Source organism: Melanerpes formicivorus, unplaced genomic scaffold, assembly GCF_026170545.1.
Source record: "Melanerpes formicivorus ecotype bairdi unplaced genomic scaffold, bMelFor1.0.p_v2 SCAF_9, whole genome shotgun sequence".
Taxonomy (NCBI): Eukaryota; Metazoa; Chordata; class Aves; order Piciformes; family Picidae; genus Melanerpes; species Melanerpes formicivorus.
This window is the reverse complement of record NW_027142361.1, coordinates 2354139-2370550: the sequence shown is the minus strand read 5'-3', so window position 1 is coordinate 2370550 and position 16412 is coordinate 2354139. Positions and strand designations below refer to the sequence as shown.

The window sequence follows — 16412 nt, the reverse complement described above, 5'->3', positions numbered from 1 at the left end:
TTCTTCTTCTTCTCCGTCGGCCAGTAATGGAGCAACGTCACTTCCACCCACTCCCTCAGTGGGACCGGAAGTCACTGTCCCAGCAGATGATTTATCTCAGGACCTGTCAGCTTCCATTAAGGTGGCTGTAAATTCAAACACAGCTCCAGTTAAGATGGCTCCTTTAAAGACTAGAAGTGGAAAGGCCCAAGATGGAGAAGAAGAGGTGGAGACTGATCCTGGTGAGGGGCCCTCTACTCTAAAAGATCCTGCTCAGGAGGAAGAGAAGGTTTGTTTTAAAGATCTAGCTAACCTAGTGAGATCAAAGCAGGATAGAGATGAAGCTAGGAAAGCAGCTGGCAAAGGTGGTTCTCAGCTTAAAGAGATCCTTAGGAGAATGACAGCAGGATTTTATGGGCAAAGAATTCAGGGAGATGAAGATGAAGATGATATTACGGACTGTTCTTCACCACGGGAGGAATTGCGAAATGTCCGTAAAGATTTCACCAGGGCAGATAAGGAGCCAGTTCTAGCTTGGCTTAGTAGATGTTATGATACAGGTGCTTCAGCTCTAACAGTTGGAGACAAGTCAGCAGCTCAGTTAGGAACTCTCTCAAGGGACAATGGAATAGATAGACATCTAGGCGAAGCTCTCGGTAAGGTTAATCTGTGGATACGCCTCTTAATAGCGGTTGCCCTGAGATACCCTTCCCGAGATGATCTTCCATGGAATCCTAAACCCTGGACTACCATAGATGAGGGAATTAAGCGCTTGAGAGAATTTGCTGTTAGAGAGCTACTCTATGGTGAACATGAAACTCTGAATCCTGATGACGTTCCTGTGGGTATTGGTCTTGCTAAAAAGATCATCAAACTTGCTCCTTCTAATTATGCAAACATTCTGGCAAGCAGAATTGTGTCAAGAAGTTATGGTGGAGCTTCTCCTACGGTTGGCCAATTCAGTGATCAAATGAGACAATTGGAGGATAGCATGACACGTGGTTCTTTGGTTTCAGCCATTGAAACTCTGTCTGGAAAAATTGAGAATTGCATGAGAGAATTAAAAGATGAATTTAGAAATTCCATATCCCAATTGGCACAAAGGGATAATTTCAATTCTTCCTCCAGGTGGGTACAAGTCTCATCTGTGAGGAATACACGTCCTCCAAGGAGGTCATTCCAAAACAGGTCATTCCAAAACAGGACATTCCAAAACAGGTCATTCCAAAGCAGACCACCAAGGCAATCACGTAGAACTATTTGGATAACTCTGCGTGATCAGTTTGGTGAGAACATGAACCGCTGGGATGGTCAACCAACTTCTAATCTTTTCAGGAGACTGAGGGAATTGCAAAGTGGCAGAACCCAAGGTAGCAATACCAGAAGGGTAGCTGTTACTTCCACCGTTCCCCAGAACAACTCTTATGGCTCCAACAGTGGCTCCAGTTATAACATGCAAAGTTATAACCCTGCAAACTATGTGCAATGCACATGTGCGCATGTTCCCCATAACTAGGGGTGCCCTGCCTCCCGCCAGGGGGAGGAGAGGGATAACAGAGATAATAGAATCTATTGGGATGTGTACATCCAGTGGCCTGGCACTTCACAATTTCGGAAGTACAGGGCCTTGGTTGACACAGGAGCTCAGTGCACCATAATACCATCAAATTATCAGGGATCAGAGTCTATAACTATTCTGGGAGTCACTGGTGGATCTCAAGAGTTAAGTAAGGTAGAGGTTAATATAAGTTTAACTGGTAAACAATGGAGGAAGCATACAGTTGTGACCGGACCTGACGCACCTTGTATTTTGGGAATTGATTTTTTGAGAGAAGGGCGTTTCAAGGACCCTAGAGGTTACAAATGGGCGTTTGGAGTAGCTTCAATAGAAATCGATGGACAAAAATTGAAACTGTCTGCCAGACCTGAACTTTCTGATGAATCTGCAGTTGTGGGACAACATAAGATACAGGACATTAAATTGCCGGTTGCTTCTCAGACGGTGCATCACAGACAATACAGAACCAACTGTGACTCTTTGTTGCCCATTCAGAATCTGATTCGTCAGTTGGAAAGTCAGAAAGTTGTCAGCAAAACTCATTCCCCTTTCAACAGTCCAGTGTGGCCTGTGCGGAAGCAGAATGGAGACTGGCGTCTGACAGTAGACTACCGAGCCCTGAATGAAGTAACACCACCTATGAGTGCAGCAGAACCAGACATGATGGAGCTACAGTATGAGCTGGAATCCAAAGAGGCCAAATGGTATGCTACCATAGACATTGCTAATGCATTTTTCTCTATTCCCATAGCAGAGGAATGCAGGCCTCAGTTTGCTTTCACCTGGAGAGGAATCCAGTACACTTTCAACAGGCTGCCAATGGGCTGGATCCACAGCTCAAGCATCTGTCATGCGGTGATCCACGATGCTCTGGAGAAAGGCAGTGCTCCAGAACACATCCAGTTCATCGATGATATCATCGTCTGGGGTAAAACTGCTGAGGAAGTCTTCAAGAAAGGTAACAAAATCATTGACATTCTTCTGAATGCAGGTTTTGCCATCAAACGAGACAAGGTGAAAGGACCTACCACAGAGATTCAATTTCTGGGAGTGCGGTGGCAGGATGGACGCCGACACATTCCAGTGGATGTGGTAAATAGAGTCTCTACCATGGCAAGTCCCACAAACAAGCAAGAGACCCTACGTTTCTTGGGGATAGTGGGATTTTGGAGACTGCACATTCCTGGATACAGTCAGATTGTGAAACCTCTGTATGATGTGACTCGAAAGAGAAACCATTTCCACTGGGGACCTGAACAACAAGCAGCCTTTGACCAGATAAAGCAAGAAGTAGTTCAAGCAATGGGTCTGGGACCTGTCCGAGATGGTCCAGACATTAAGAACATTTTGTACACGGCTGCAAGTGACAATGGTCCAACCTGGTGCTTGTGGCAAAAAGCTCCAGGTGAGACACGTGGACGACCTCTTGGTTTCTGGAGTCGAGGTTACAGAGGTTCAGAGGCTAATTATACTCCAACAGAGAAAGAAATTTTAGCTGCCTATGAAGGAGTGAAAGCATCTTCTGAAGTGATTGGAACTGAATCACAACTTGTCTTAGCTCCCAGATTACCAGTTTTGAATTGGATGTTCAAAGGCAAAGGTTCCACACCACATCATGCCACAGACTCAACATGGTCCAAGTGGATGGCTCTGATAACACAGAGAGCTCGAATGGGGAATCTTGAAAGACCTGGTCTAGTGGAGGTGATCTCAAGTTGGCCTGAAGGCATCAACTGTGCTAAACCTCCAGAGGAGAAAGTAACTCGTGCTGAGGAAGCTCCTCCTTACAATGACCTTTCTGATGATGAAAAGAAATACGCTTTGTTCACAGACGGTTCCTGTCGTCTTGTTGGAAACAAGCGAAGGTGGAAGTATGCAGTGTGGAGTCCAACACGCCGAGTTGCAGAGGCGAGAGATGGAGAAGGAGAATCCAGTCAGTTCGCAGAGGTAAAAGCTGTCCAGCTAGCTCTCGACGTAGCTGAACGTGAGAGATGGCCAAAGCTTTATCTCTACACCGACTCATGGATGGTAGCCAATGCTCTATGGGGTTGGCTAAAGAACTGGAAGAAGAGTGGTTGGCAGAGAAAAGGAAAACCCATTTGGGCAGCCAACCTGTGGCAGGACATTGCTGATCGAATCGAGAGAATTCCAGTGAAAGTGAGACACATCGATGCTCACATTCCTAAGAGCAAAGCTACTGAGGAACAGCAACACAACCATCAGGCAGATCTAGCTGCAAGAGTTTCTCAAGTAGACATGGACTCTAATCTTGATCTCGACTGGAAACACCGAGGTGAGATATTCTTAGCTCGGTGGGCTCACGATTCGTCAGGACATCAAGGCAGAGATGCAACATACCAATGGGCTCGTGACAGATCCATAGACATTTCCATGGATGCTATCACGCAAGTCATCCATGACTGTGACATTTGTGCTGCTATTAAGCAGGCAAAACGACTTAAGCCCTTGTGGTATGGTGACAGATGGTCCAAGTACAAGTATGGTGAAGCTTGGCAGATTGACTACATCACTCTACCCCGTTCTCGTTCTGGTAAGCAATACGTGCTTACTATGGTAGAGGCAAACACTGGATGGTTGGAAACTTATCCAGTTCCACATGCAACTGCACGTAACACCATTCTCGGTCTGGAGAGACAAATCCTGTGGAGACATGGAACTCCAGAGAGGATCGAGTCAGACAACGGAACTCATTTCAAGAACAACCTTGTAAAGAACTGGGCAAAAGAGCATGGTATTGAGTGGATATTCCACATTCCCTACTATGCACCAGCTTCAGGGAAGATTGAACGCTACAACGGTTTGTTGAAGACCACTCTCAAAGCCATGGGGGGTGGATCTTTGAAAAACTGGGAGAAACATTTAGCACAAGCAACCTGGCTGGTAAATAGTAGAGGTTCAGTGAACCGAGCTGGACCTGCACATTCAGATTTGCTACGGAAAGTAGAAGGTGATAGAGTTCCTGTTGTTAGAGAAAAGAATCTGTTAGGTAAAACTGTTTGGGTATTTTCACCCTCAGGAGAGGCTAAACCTCTCCGAGGGGTGGTTTCAGCTGAAGGTCCGGGTCACACTTATCGGGTAATGCAGGAGAATGGTGAAATTCAGTGTATTCCACAAAGAAATTTAACTTTAGCTGAAAGAGGTTAATTTCAAACTGTTGTATAGCTACATCGCGTCCAAAGGAAGAATCAACGAGGAGTCTACGGTGCACGAACCCTGAGATCCCTGAGAGCCCTGAGTCAACTAAGAGACCCTGAGAATCCCTGTTTCCCTTTTCTTCGCTTCGTCGGCGAAGGAATGAACTGTTTTCCATTTTTCTCATTTTCTGATTTTCTTGGACTTTTGAATCATCTACATCTGAGCATAGCCGGAATGGACTATGAACTTTACTCACGAACTGTAAATATCGTTTTGGATTAGATGGACAGTATGAACAACCAATGAAATTGTTTAGAAGGGGTGGACTGTGGCCGGTTGACGTTGCCCCCTTAAGAAAGGGAATATGGTGGACGGAAGTTGGTAAACGGAAGGAATAGTCTAAACTAATTTCATTGGACGAGTGGGAGGAAGCACTTTATGAGCTGGGACTATACTGAGTTTCTCCAGCACCTTATCTTCAGTCTTGCTTCCGCCTCTTCTTCAGGCAACAGCTTTCTGTCCTGGGCTTTCTGCCAAGGCTTCGGCCTTGAGGCCGATAAGATACCAGGCCTGTATATTAACTCCTTTCCAATTAACACGAACTGCTTCTAACTTTTTTTTCCTCTCTTTCCTTTCTCTTTCTATCCCATTCTGGGGAAAGGGGGGGAGAGAGGGGAGAGCGGAGGTGGGGGACCCCTCTCTGCCGAGAGGGATTACTCTCATTTCTGTGTTACTCTGTTGTATATCTTTGTATATATTGTAGATATTGTAAATTTGTAAATATCTCCCTGCAAACCCTACATCGCTTTGTAAATATAGCTCCACTGCTTTGCTAATTCAGCTTGTGAGTTTTTTTTCCTTTCCCTTCAATTTTTTTTCCCTTTTACTTTACAAAGGGGGAAGGGAGGAGGCTTCTTGGCCTTGCCCTTCCACCCACCACATCCTGCAATTAGGTAGCCAAGCCGACTCAACGACAGCTTGCACAGCATCCCAGCAAGAGAGCTTACTGTGATCCCAGAGACACACAGAGCACCACATCAGACTCAGATTCTGGATGTGAGTCTAGCCCACAGCATCACCGCAAACTGCGGAAGAGCCAAGCTGCTATAGAAGCCAATAAGGCTGAACCCCGCAGCATCCTGAAAGCAAAGCTCCAGGAAAAGACCTCCGAAAGGGAGAGTTCCAGAAGGGACCACAGACCCAGCAAGGAGGGACACCGGCAAAAGGTATATACTGCCAGCCGTAAAGCGATACCGCATGGCCAGAGAAGGGAAGAGCAATGCTCTCAAGCATCCCCTTCCACCAACCCAGACAGACATAAATACTGCACTGGAAGACAACAGTCACGAGGTTCCTGCAACACCAGTAGAGGGAAAGAAAACATGCAGAGTGACAGGGAACACTGTAATTCACGAGATTCACCTGACTCACTAGATCCATGGTGTTGGATACTCCTCAATATGGAATGTCCCGAGGAAGTTGTATTTGGCTTGAAACCAAGGATGAGAAAGAAAGTAGTGCGAGCCGACCCTACGGGCCGACCCCGACCAGGACCGATCCCTGTTGTCTGGAGGGAATCGACCGAGTCCTGAAGGGAACCTGCTTCCGTGCTAAGCCCAGGTTCCACTATTCCCTCTTCCCTGTTGTGAAGAGAGGACATGGTAACCCAACGCCACCATCCCAACTCAACTAGGAACCAGTCCAGCGGCAACTGTCTGCAAGACCCCCACCTTGCTACAAACAACAGCTACAGAATATCGTCCACATGCTTTCCATCCACTAGCACTCAGTTCAAAGTATCCGCGTCTAGCAGAGTAAGCGCTGACGCATAGAAAGATTGTAATATTGCTGTGTATAGCCAGAAGCCGCCCGCGGCCCGCCGAGTCGCCATCTAGTGGCCAAGTGGCGGAACTGTTCCCTTCGTTATGTAAATATAGAAAGGGTCTATAGATAGTTCGATTAAGTTCTAATCATAACATTAAGCCACTTGTGGAATCTATTTCATGAACGTGCACTAGAACATGTATATAAGTTGGTGATTTATCGGTTATTAACAGTTTTATAATTAATAAAAATAATATGTTCATAATTCATATTTCATATTAATAAATGTAATAACCTCTTCACCACAACTATCAACATAATTCTCACACTAGATCTGAAACAAAGCCCTGTACCAGGTGCTATGAAGAAAATTAACTATCCCAGGACACTTATTTTCCTTCATTTTGTGCCTGGTTGAATAAGAAGCCTTTGGGGTTGGTCATTTGGTTGGTTTGGGTGGTTGTTGGGTTTTTGTTTGTTTGTTTCTTTTGTTTTGTTTGTTCTGTTATTTTGGTGGTGGTTGTGGTATGTGCATATCTGCAATCTTTTTGTGCAACTGATGAATGATGTTAAACTAAATCAGGAAGCATTACATCTGTCAAAGTAAGACCTCAGAGCAAACTTTGTACCCATAGAGATAGCCTACATAGATGTAGTCTGGACAAGTTATAACATGCACAGTGCAGCCTCCACATTAAACCCAAAGGTTACCATAAATACTATTCATCCTCTGGGGACACTCTCTCAAGAAAGACAGATTGCCACCTGAAAGGAATAGAGACATCTCCACATGTAGCAGGAGGAACAGCTTCAAGCTTCATGCAGGAAGGCGAGAATTGTGCATAATAACTTTCTGCCTCGTGTGTCACATGCTAGGGATGTGCCCAAAGTTGAGGGGTTTGGGAAGGAGCAGGAATGGGACACACTATGCTCAGTTGCTGTGCAGAAGTACAACTTCATCAGAACCATAAAGATATTGGAGCAACATGCAGTGGATGGCTATTTGAAAGTGCCCCAAATCACAATGCAAGGCTTTCTCACTGGCCAAATGGAAAGGAAAAGAGCCTTGAGCAGCCAGCTGTACAATGGGCACAGGGAAATACTGCAAATTTGTCCCTGGCAGTTGCAGAGAGATAATTGAATATTTTTCTTTTTTTTCCTTTTGGCAGTGGGATTACTACGTATTGGGAAGAGCAAAAATGGACCAGAAACCAGATCAGCAGAAGTAACACCCACAAAACACCGATTTTATTCACATTGATCCAATATATCAAGCCTCAGAAGTCCGCCTGATTTGTCTCTCACTGGAAAGTCACTGGAGCCCAATAAGCTGACAGTATTACAGTTTTCTGATCAGTTCTGCTTTTAGTCACTACTAAGGAGCCTGGATCTTAATGGCAGAGAGAAAATTATCATTTCTCTCACATCTATGCCTTTAAAATTTCTTAGTCAAGCTTTCCATCATTTATTGCATTTGAGGTACCTGGTCCATCTATACCTGGTCTGAATTTGTCTCTGATGCAGAAAGTTCACACAAAGCTGAGGGAAAACCAGCAGCTTCTCAAGACCTGTAGGAACACCACTGTTGAAGCTGAGCCATCAGGTAGCAAAACAGATAAGGGCAAAAAAGAGGAGACAATTGATTGAGATATTTATTCAAAGGAAGAAGAAATCCCACCTTTTTGTCATTGCATCCAGCTCTGATTCTTTATTTTAGCTTAGAGGACAAATGGAAGACACAAAAACGTGGTTGCACAGCTCATTTAGAAATCAGGCCTTAGCTGGCTACACAAGAAACCTGAGGAAGAACTGCTGAATCTTAATCTCATAAGTACTAGTCCAGTCCTTCATTTAAAAATATTACCCATCCAGAAAATCAGGACTTGGAACTCCTCTCTCTTGCCTGTAAATCATCATGGAAATTGCCTCAGTGTTATTTAGATGTAACAGCTGTAGGCTCTAGTATTAGCTGGTAGTAATGAATCTACTATTAAATGTGTTTTACAGCAAGCAGAACACATTCATTCACACTACTTTTATTTTATGATTTATCTGCAGTTTTTCATCCATACAGAGAATATGCAACATATACATGAAAAAAAAAAGACAAACAACCAAACAACCAAACAACCAAAAATGTATTTGAAAAAGTCTGACACCAGGTTCCTCTTCTCGCTCCCTTTCTTCTGATGATTGTTCTTTTATGTCTGTACCACCATCATACTGAATGCAAATTAATTATATGTGTCCTAAGTATTTAATATAATGGATTAGTAGCTGAAGTAAACCTCAAAGAACAGCCCGTTCTTAATTTTGGAGGACAGTAAGGAATCTCTTACAAAACCAGGGCTGTTTATTAACACATGCTTTACTCTGAAGCACTTTACAGTATCACAGTATCACAGTATCACTTAGGTTGGAAAGGACCTCGAGGATCATCGAGTCCAACCTATCAACACAGACCCCATGACTAGACCATGGCACCAAGTGCCATGTCCAATCTCCCCTTGAACGCCTCCAGGGTCGATGACTCAACCACCTCCCTGGGCAACCCGTTCCAATGACGAATGACTCGCTCGGTGAAGAATTTCCTCCTCACCTCGAGTCTAAACCTCCCCTGGCGCAGCTTGAGACTGTGTCCCCTTGTTCTGGTGCTGGTTGCCTGGGAGAAGAGGCCAACCCCTTCCTGGCTACAACCACCTTTCAGGTAGTTGTAGAGGGCAATGAGGTCACCCCTGAGCCTCCTCTTCTCCAGGCTAAACAATCCCAGCTCCCTCAGCCTCTCCTCATAGGGCTTGTGTTCAAGGCCTCTCACCAGCCTTGTTGCCCTTCTCTGGACACGTTCAATATCTCGATGTCCTTCTTAAACTGAGGGGCCCAGAACTGGACACAGTACTCGAGGTGCAGCCTCACCAGTGCAGAATACAGGGGCACTATGACCTCCCTGCTCCTGCTGGCCACACTATTCCTAATGCAGGCCAGGATGCTATTGGCCCTCCTGGCCACCTGGGCACACTGATGGCTCATATTCAGGTGGCTGTCGATCAGCACACCCAGGTCCCTCTCTGTTTGGGAGCTCTCCAGCCACTCCGACCCCAGCCTATAGCTCTGCATGGGATTGCCGTAGCCAAAGTGCAGCACTCGGCACTTGGACTTGTTGAATGCCATCCCATTGGACTCTGCCCATCTGTCCAGTCGGTCGAGGTCCCTCTGAAGAGCCTTTCTACCCTCTAACTGACTAACATCTGCCCCTAACTTTGTGTCATCTGCAAACTTGCTGATGGCTGACTCTACCCCTTCATCCAGATCATCAATGAATATGTTGAAGAGGACAGGGCCCAGCACTGATCCCTGGGGGACACCACTGGTGACTGGCCTCCAGCTAGATGTGGCACCGTTCACTACCACTCTCTGGGCCCGGCCCTCCAGCCAGTTCCTAACCCAGCACAGAGTGTAATGGTCCAATCCACGGGCTGACAGCTTAGTCAGCAGTTTGCTGTGGGGGACAGTGTCAAAGGCCTTGCTGAAGTCTAGGTAGACCACATCCACAGGCCTCCCCACATCCACCAGACGGGTCACCTGATCATAGAAGGAGATCAGGTTGGAGAGGCAGGATCTGCCCTTCCTGAATCCATGTTGGCTGGACCTGAGCCCTTGGCCATCCTTCAGGTGCGCAGTTATTGCCGCCAGGATAATCTGCTCCATCACTTTCCCTGGCACTGAGGTCACGCTGACCGGCCTGTAGTTTCCAGGTTCCTCCATCCGACCCTTCTTGTGGATGGGGACCACGTTGGCCAGTTTCCAGTCCTCTGGGACCTCTCCAGTGAGCCAGGACTGGAGGAAAATGATGGAGAGTGGTCTAGCTAGCACATCTGCCAGCTCTCTCAGCACCCTAGGATGGATCCCATCTGGTCCCATGGACTTGTGGATATCCAAGTGGCTCAGCAGGTCCCGAACTAATTCCTCATGGATTTCCGGGGCATTACACTGCTCCCCGACCCCATCGCACAGCTCCGGAGGCCACTCGTCCTGAACTCCTGCCTTGCTGTTAAAAATTGAGGCAAAGAAGGTGTTCAGGACCTCAGCCTTCTCCTCGTCTTCAGTCACCGTGTTCCCCTCCAGGTCCACTAGGGAGTGCAGGTTCTTCCTGCCCTTCTTCTTATTGTTAATATATTTATAAAAATGCTTTTTATTGTCTTTGACTGAGGTGGCCAGCTTCAGTTCCAGCTGGGCCTTAGCCTCCCTAATTTTATTCCTACATAATCTAACAGCTTCCTTGAACATACCTCAAGAAGCCTTCCCCTCCTTCCAAAGGTGATACAGCCTCTTCTTCCCCCTTCAATCCTCCAGGAGCTGCTTGCTCATCCAGGCCGGTCGCCTTCCCCGCCGGCTTGCCTTCCGGCACATGGGAACCGCCAATTCCTGTGCCCTCAAGAGCTCCTGTTTGAAGTAGGTCCAACCCTCCTGAACCCCTTGGTTCATGAGGGCTGGTACCCAGGGGACTTTGCAGACAAGTTTCTTAAACAGGCTGAAGTTCGCCCTTCGGAAGTCCAAGGTGAAGGTTCTGTTGGTGCTCCTCCCTATCTCCCTGCATATTGAAAACTTCGCTATCTCGTGGTCACTGCACCCTAGGCAGCCTCCCACGATCACGTCTCCCACCAGCCCTTCCCTATTGCAGAACAGCAGGTCAAGCAGAGCCTGTCCCCTGGTAGGCTCGCTTAACAGCTGTGTCAGGAAGCAGTCCTCCATTTGCTCCAGGAATCTTCTGGACTGCATCCTCCCTGCTGAATTAAGTTCCCAGCAGATATCTGGGAGGTTGAAGTCACCAACAAGGACAAGATCTGATGATCTTGAGACAGCCTCCAGTTTCTTGTAGAACAACTCATCAGCTTCCTCATCCTGGTTGGGTGGTCTGTAACAGATTCCAATCAGGATGTCAGACTTGTTAGGCTGTCCTCTGATTTTGACCCACAGGCTCTCAACTACCTCATCTTCCACCTCAAGTTGTGTGGCAGAGATTGACTCTCTAATATACAGAGCCACCCCTCCTCCTCTTCTCCCTCGCCTGTCTCTCCTAAAGAGCCTGTAACCCCCCATTGTAGCACTCCAATCATGGGTGCTGTCCCACCAAGTTTCTGAGATGGCGACTATATCATAGTCGCCCTGATGGATTAGGACCTCCAACTCCTCTTACTTTGTCAGGTCAAATATATAATTCATTTATTTTTAAATTTTAATACTATAAATATTATGTATGTACAAATATAATGGGATCTAATCACTTATCACATGAATATGATATCAAACCAATACATTGGTACAACATCTCAGAAACTGTGGATGGCTTAAGTGCCATTTTTTCATCTCCTATGGTTGTGCCTATACCTTTGCCAACTCAAGAGAATGGAGATATCTAAGTATAGCAATTCAGATAGCTTAACAATCTCTTTATAACTGCAAAAGCAGCTGTTTGACCATTTTGCTGAAGCATCACTACAAAATGATGCTGTTGCTATGCTGTACCCATAAGTGCATGGGTAGCAGTGTGCAGAGGAAAGGAATTCCTTTGGGGAAATGGGGGGGGAAGAAAGAGAATCAGACCTTTTATCATCATTGTATGCATTATATTTTCATCAGATGGAGTAGCACCATGGACCAGACTTGCTTGAGGCATCTCAGAAGTGCTTACTGGAATAGAGCTATTAATGCACTTTACTGGTAAGGTCAAATTCCTGTTTCTTATGGTTTTATGCAATTTTTATTTTTTCCAGTGGAGAAGTGAAAAATCACACTGCCAGTCCCTTCCCCACCTTCCTCAGTACTTTTCCTTGATACAGCTGTCTGCTCCCACCTTAAAAAAAGGACTTCAGATTCAGAAATATCAGGATGGGGGTGTGTGTGTGTATGTGATACACTTGCTCAGTTTTTCTTTCCTTAATGTGATATTTAGGAAGATGTTCCAGTTTAGCTAAGTGCCTGCCTGCCAGTAACAGAATTCTCAGAGTTTTCATGTGTTCATTCACTGACATCAAGAGAAAAGATTTTGAGACTGGATTTTCTAGCTATTTAACCTGTCAGTGTGTAAGTCAGAACAGGATGCAGCTCTTCTTCTAGATTTGAGATCCACACTTGAAATACATATATAGAAACATTTGTAGCCTGGCTAGGGGAAACTTATAGATTGTTTGGGCAGGAATTCTTCCAGTTTCTGGGAATCACTAAAAATACCAGGTGAAGTTCCTCCTTCACCGGACACTGAGCAGCCTGTTGCCTTAGCCTCTGCCTCACCTTGGTGGTGCTCAGCAAGGGCAGAGAGCTGTTTGCTCACCTAAATAAGAGGATTGTAGCTTTTGCAATTTTCTGAGATTCATGTCTAAAAATTAAAGACAGAGGTAAGCATGGTGTTCTGTGTGAAATGCTGGCCTGGGCTTTACAATATTTTTAGTTTTCAACAGATTTTGTTTCTCTCTTCAAAGCACTGCAAGTTTGGCTTACTGCTTGTCAGGGACATAAAAGTACCAATGCACGTTTTGGCTTCAGTGGGCAGATGCAGGGACTAATATCTGTCTTGATTGTTCTCCCCATTTAAGGAAGAGATTTATAGATGGGCATGCAAGTATTGTGATATAAATGCTTTGACCCACATTTCCACTCAGAATAAAAAATTTCTAAAGAGTTCAAATGCATGATGGATCTTGCTTCTTAAAAAGGAAAATAGTATTCAATTACTTGTGAAGGAGCGTACTAAAATATGCTTTGTGCTATACTTCTTGAAACAAGTTGGCTAAAGTTTGCAAGATCACATCTGTTGTTTTTCTTATAATTTTCAAACCCACTGCAGTTATGATAATGGAGTTATTTAAAATTCAAAGGAGGACCATTTATTAATTATTAAAAGGTCTCAGGGAAGGAAAAAGTAATACTCATTTAGAAAAAGAGAAACAAATATGGTAGTCCTGCTCTAATTTTATATATTCATTTCCTTATTTATTTAGCTTATTATTTAGTCATTATCTGATGGTGCCTATACAGTCCTGATGTTTGTCTGAAAATAAGCTCTCTGAGTTGTTCTTGTGAACAAAATTCAGTATGTTATTCCCTCTGAAGTAGAGAATCTTGTTAGTGACATGGTCTAGTCGATGTGGTGCTGTTAGGTCATAGGCTGGACTTGATGATCTCAGAGGCCTATTCTAGCCTCAATAATGCTGTGATTCTGTGATTACGTAATTATGTGACTGAATGTGTCCTTTCTAAAACCACACAAGTATTTTGCAGGCCTTACAGAACTGAAAAGTTGGTATATCTCCCTTAAAAATCAGTAAGAGTTGAGCACAATGAGTCTTTTCAAGATATGCTTCTCTGCAAAATATAAGGAGTAAGTCCCTAAAAACCCCCAAAACCCAAACAAACAAAAACTACAAAACCCACAAACAAAACAAAACCAAACCAGAAAGCTATCCTGTCAGTGATTTTGAAAATGGGATTTCAATTTCCAAATGCCTGTCATGATTGTTAACATTTCACTTCAAAACCGATCATGAGAGATTGCATTTTTCTTTACCTGCGGCTACATTTATTTATTTTTTCTGCTATTTATTTCATTCTCTTGATGGGTCAGTACAAGTAGGTGCATGCCCAACCTTATTCAAGTGTCCTTTGACACTGTCCCCCACAGCAAACTGCTGGCTAAGCTGTCAGCCCGTGGCTTGCACCACTACACTCTGTGCTGGGTTAGGAACTGGCTGGAGGGCCAGGCCCAGAGAGTGGTAGTGAACGGTGCCACATCCAGCTGGCGGCCAGTCACCAGTGGTGTCCCCCAGGGATCAGTGCTGGGCCCTGTCCTCTTCAACATCTTCATCGATGATCTGGATGAGGGGGTCGAGTCAGTCATCAGCAAGTTTGCAGATGACACAAAGTTAGGGGCAGATGTTAGTCAGTTAGAGGGTAGAAAGGCTCTGCAGAGGGACCTCGACCGACTGGACAGATGGGCAGAGTCCAATGGGATGGCATTCAACAAGCCCAAGTGCTGAGTGCTGCACTTTGGCTACGGCAATCCCATGCAGAGCTACAGGCTGGGGTCGGAGTGGCTGGAGAGCTCCCAGACAGAGAGGGACCTGGGGGTACTGATTGACAGCCACCTGAATATGAGCCAGCAGTGTGCCCAGGTGGCCAAGAGGGCCAATGGCATCCTGGCCTGCATTAGGAATAGTGTGGCCAGCAGGAGCAGGGAGGTCATAGTGCCCCTGTATTCTGCACTGGTGAGGCTGCACCTCGAGTACTGTGTCCAGTTCTGGGCCCCTCAGTTTAAGAAGGACATCGAGATATTGAACGTGTCCAGAGAAGGGCAACAAGGCTGGTGAGAGGCCTTGAACACAAGCCCTATGAGGAGAGGCTGAGGGAGCTGGGATTGTTTAGCCTGGAGAAGAGGAGGCTCAGGGGTGACCTCATTGCCCTCTACAACTACCTGAAAGGTGGTTGTAGCCAGGAAGGGGTTGGCCTCTTCTCCCAGGCAACCAGCACCAGAACAAGGGGACACAGTCTCAAGCTGCGCCAGGGGAGGTTTAGACTCGAGGTGAGGAGGAAATTCTTCACCGGGCGAGTCATTCGTCATTGGAACGGGTTGCCCAGGGAGGTGGTTGAGTCATCGTCCCCGGAGGCGTTCAAGGGGAGATTGGACGTGGCACTTGGTGCCATGGTCTAGTCATGCGGTCTATGTTGATAAGTTGGACTCGATGATCCTCGAGGTCCTTTCCAACCCAAGTTATACTGTGATACTGTGATACTGTAATGCTCACTTTTTCTGATAAGCATTAAGGACCTGAAGGATGGCCAAGGGCTCAGGTCCAGCCAACATGGATTCAGGAAGGGCAGATCCTGCCTCTCCAACCTGATCTCTTTCTATGATCAGGTGACCCGCCTGGTGGATGTGGGGAGGCCTGTGGATGTGGTCTACCTAGACTTCAGCAAGGCCTTTGACACCGTCCCCCACAGCAAACTGCTGACTAAGCTGTCAGCCCGTGGATTGGACCATTACACTCTGTGCTGGGTTAGGAACTGGCTGGAGGGCCGGGCCCAGAGAGTGGTAGTGAACGGTGCCACATCTAGCTGGAGGCCAGTCACCAGTGGTGTCCCCCAGGGATCAGTGCTGGGCCCTGTCCTCTTCAACATATTCATTGATGATCTGGATGAAGGGGTAGAGTCAGCCATCAGCAAGTTTGCAGATGACACAAAGTTAGGGGCAGATGTTAGTCAGTTAGAGGGTAGAAAGGCTCTTCAGAGGGACCTCGACCGACTGGACAGATGGGCAGAGTCCAATGGGATGGCATTCAACAAGTCCAAGTGCCGAGTGCTGCACTTTGGCTACGGCAATCCCATGCAGAGCTACAGGCTGGGGTCAGAGTGGCTGGAGAGCTCCCAAACAGAGAGGGACCTGGGGGTGCTGATCAACAGCCACCTGAATATGAGCCAGCAGTGTGCCCAGGTGGCCAGGAGGGCCAATAGCATCCTGGCCTGCATTAGGAATAGTGTGGCCAGCAGGAGCAGGGAGGTCATTGTGCCCCTGTACTCTGCTCTGGTTAGGCCGCACCTTGAGTACTGTGTCCAGTTCTGGGCCCCTCAGTTTAAGAAGGACATCGAAACACTTGAGCGTGTCCAGAGAAGGGCAACAAGGCTTTGAACACAAGCCCTATGAGGAGAGGCTGAGGGAGCTGGGATTGTTTAGCCTGGAGAAGAGGAGGCTCAGGGGAGACCTCATTGCCCTCTACAACTACCTGAAGGGTGATTGTAGCCAGGAGGGGGTTGGCCTCTTCTCCCAGGCAACCAGCACCAGAACGAGGGGTCACAGTCTCAAGCTGAGCCAGGGGAGGTTCAGACTCGAGGTGAGGAGGAAATTCTA

The 16412-nt window shown here is 46.4% G+C and overlaps 1 protein-coding gene across 1 annotated transcript in view; it reads left to right on the top strand.

The window, feature by feature from the left end:
• The window catches only part of LOC137443497 (orexin receptor type 2-like), a 35476-nt gene extending 27698 nt beyond the window's left edge, over nucleotides 1–7778 (top strand). Inside the window, exon 2 of the mRNA XM_068143260.1 lies at nucleotides 7687–7778. Coding sequence (XP_067999361.1) covers nucleotides 7687–7778 — 92 coding nt within the window. The remainder of the gene's footprint in view (nucleotides 1–7686) is intronic.
• The last annotated feature ends 8634 nt before the right edge of the window (nucleotides 7779–16412 follow it).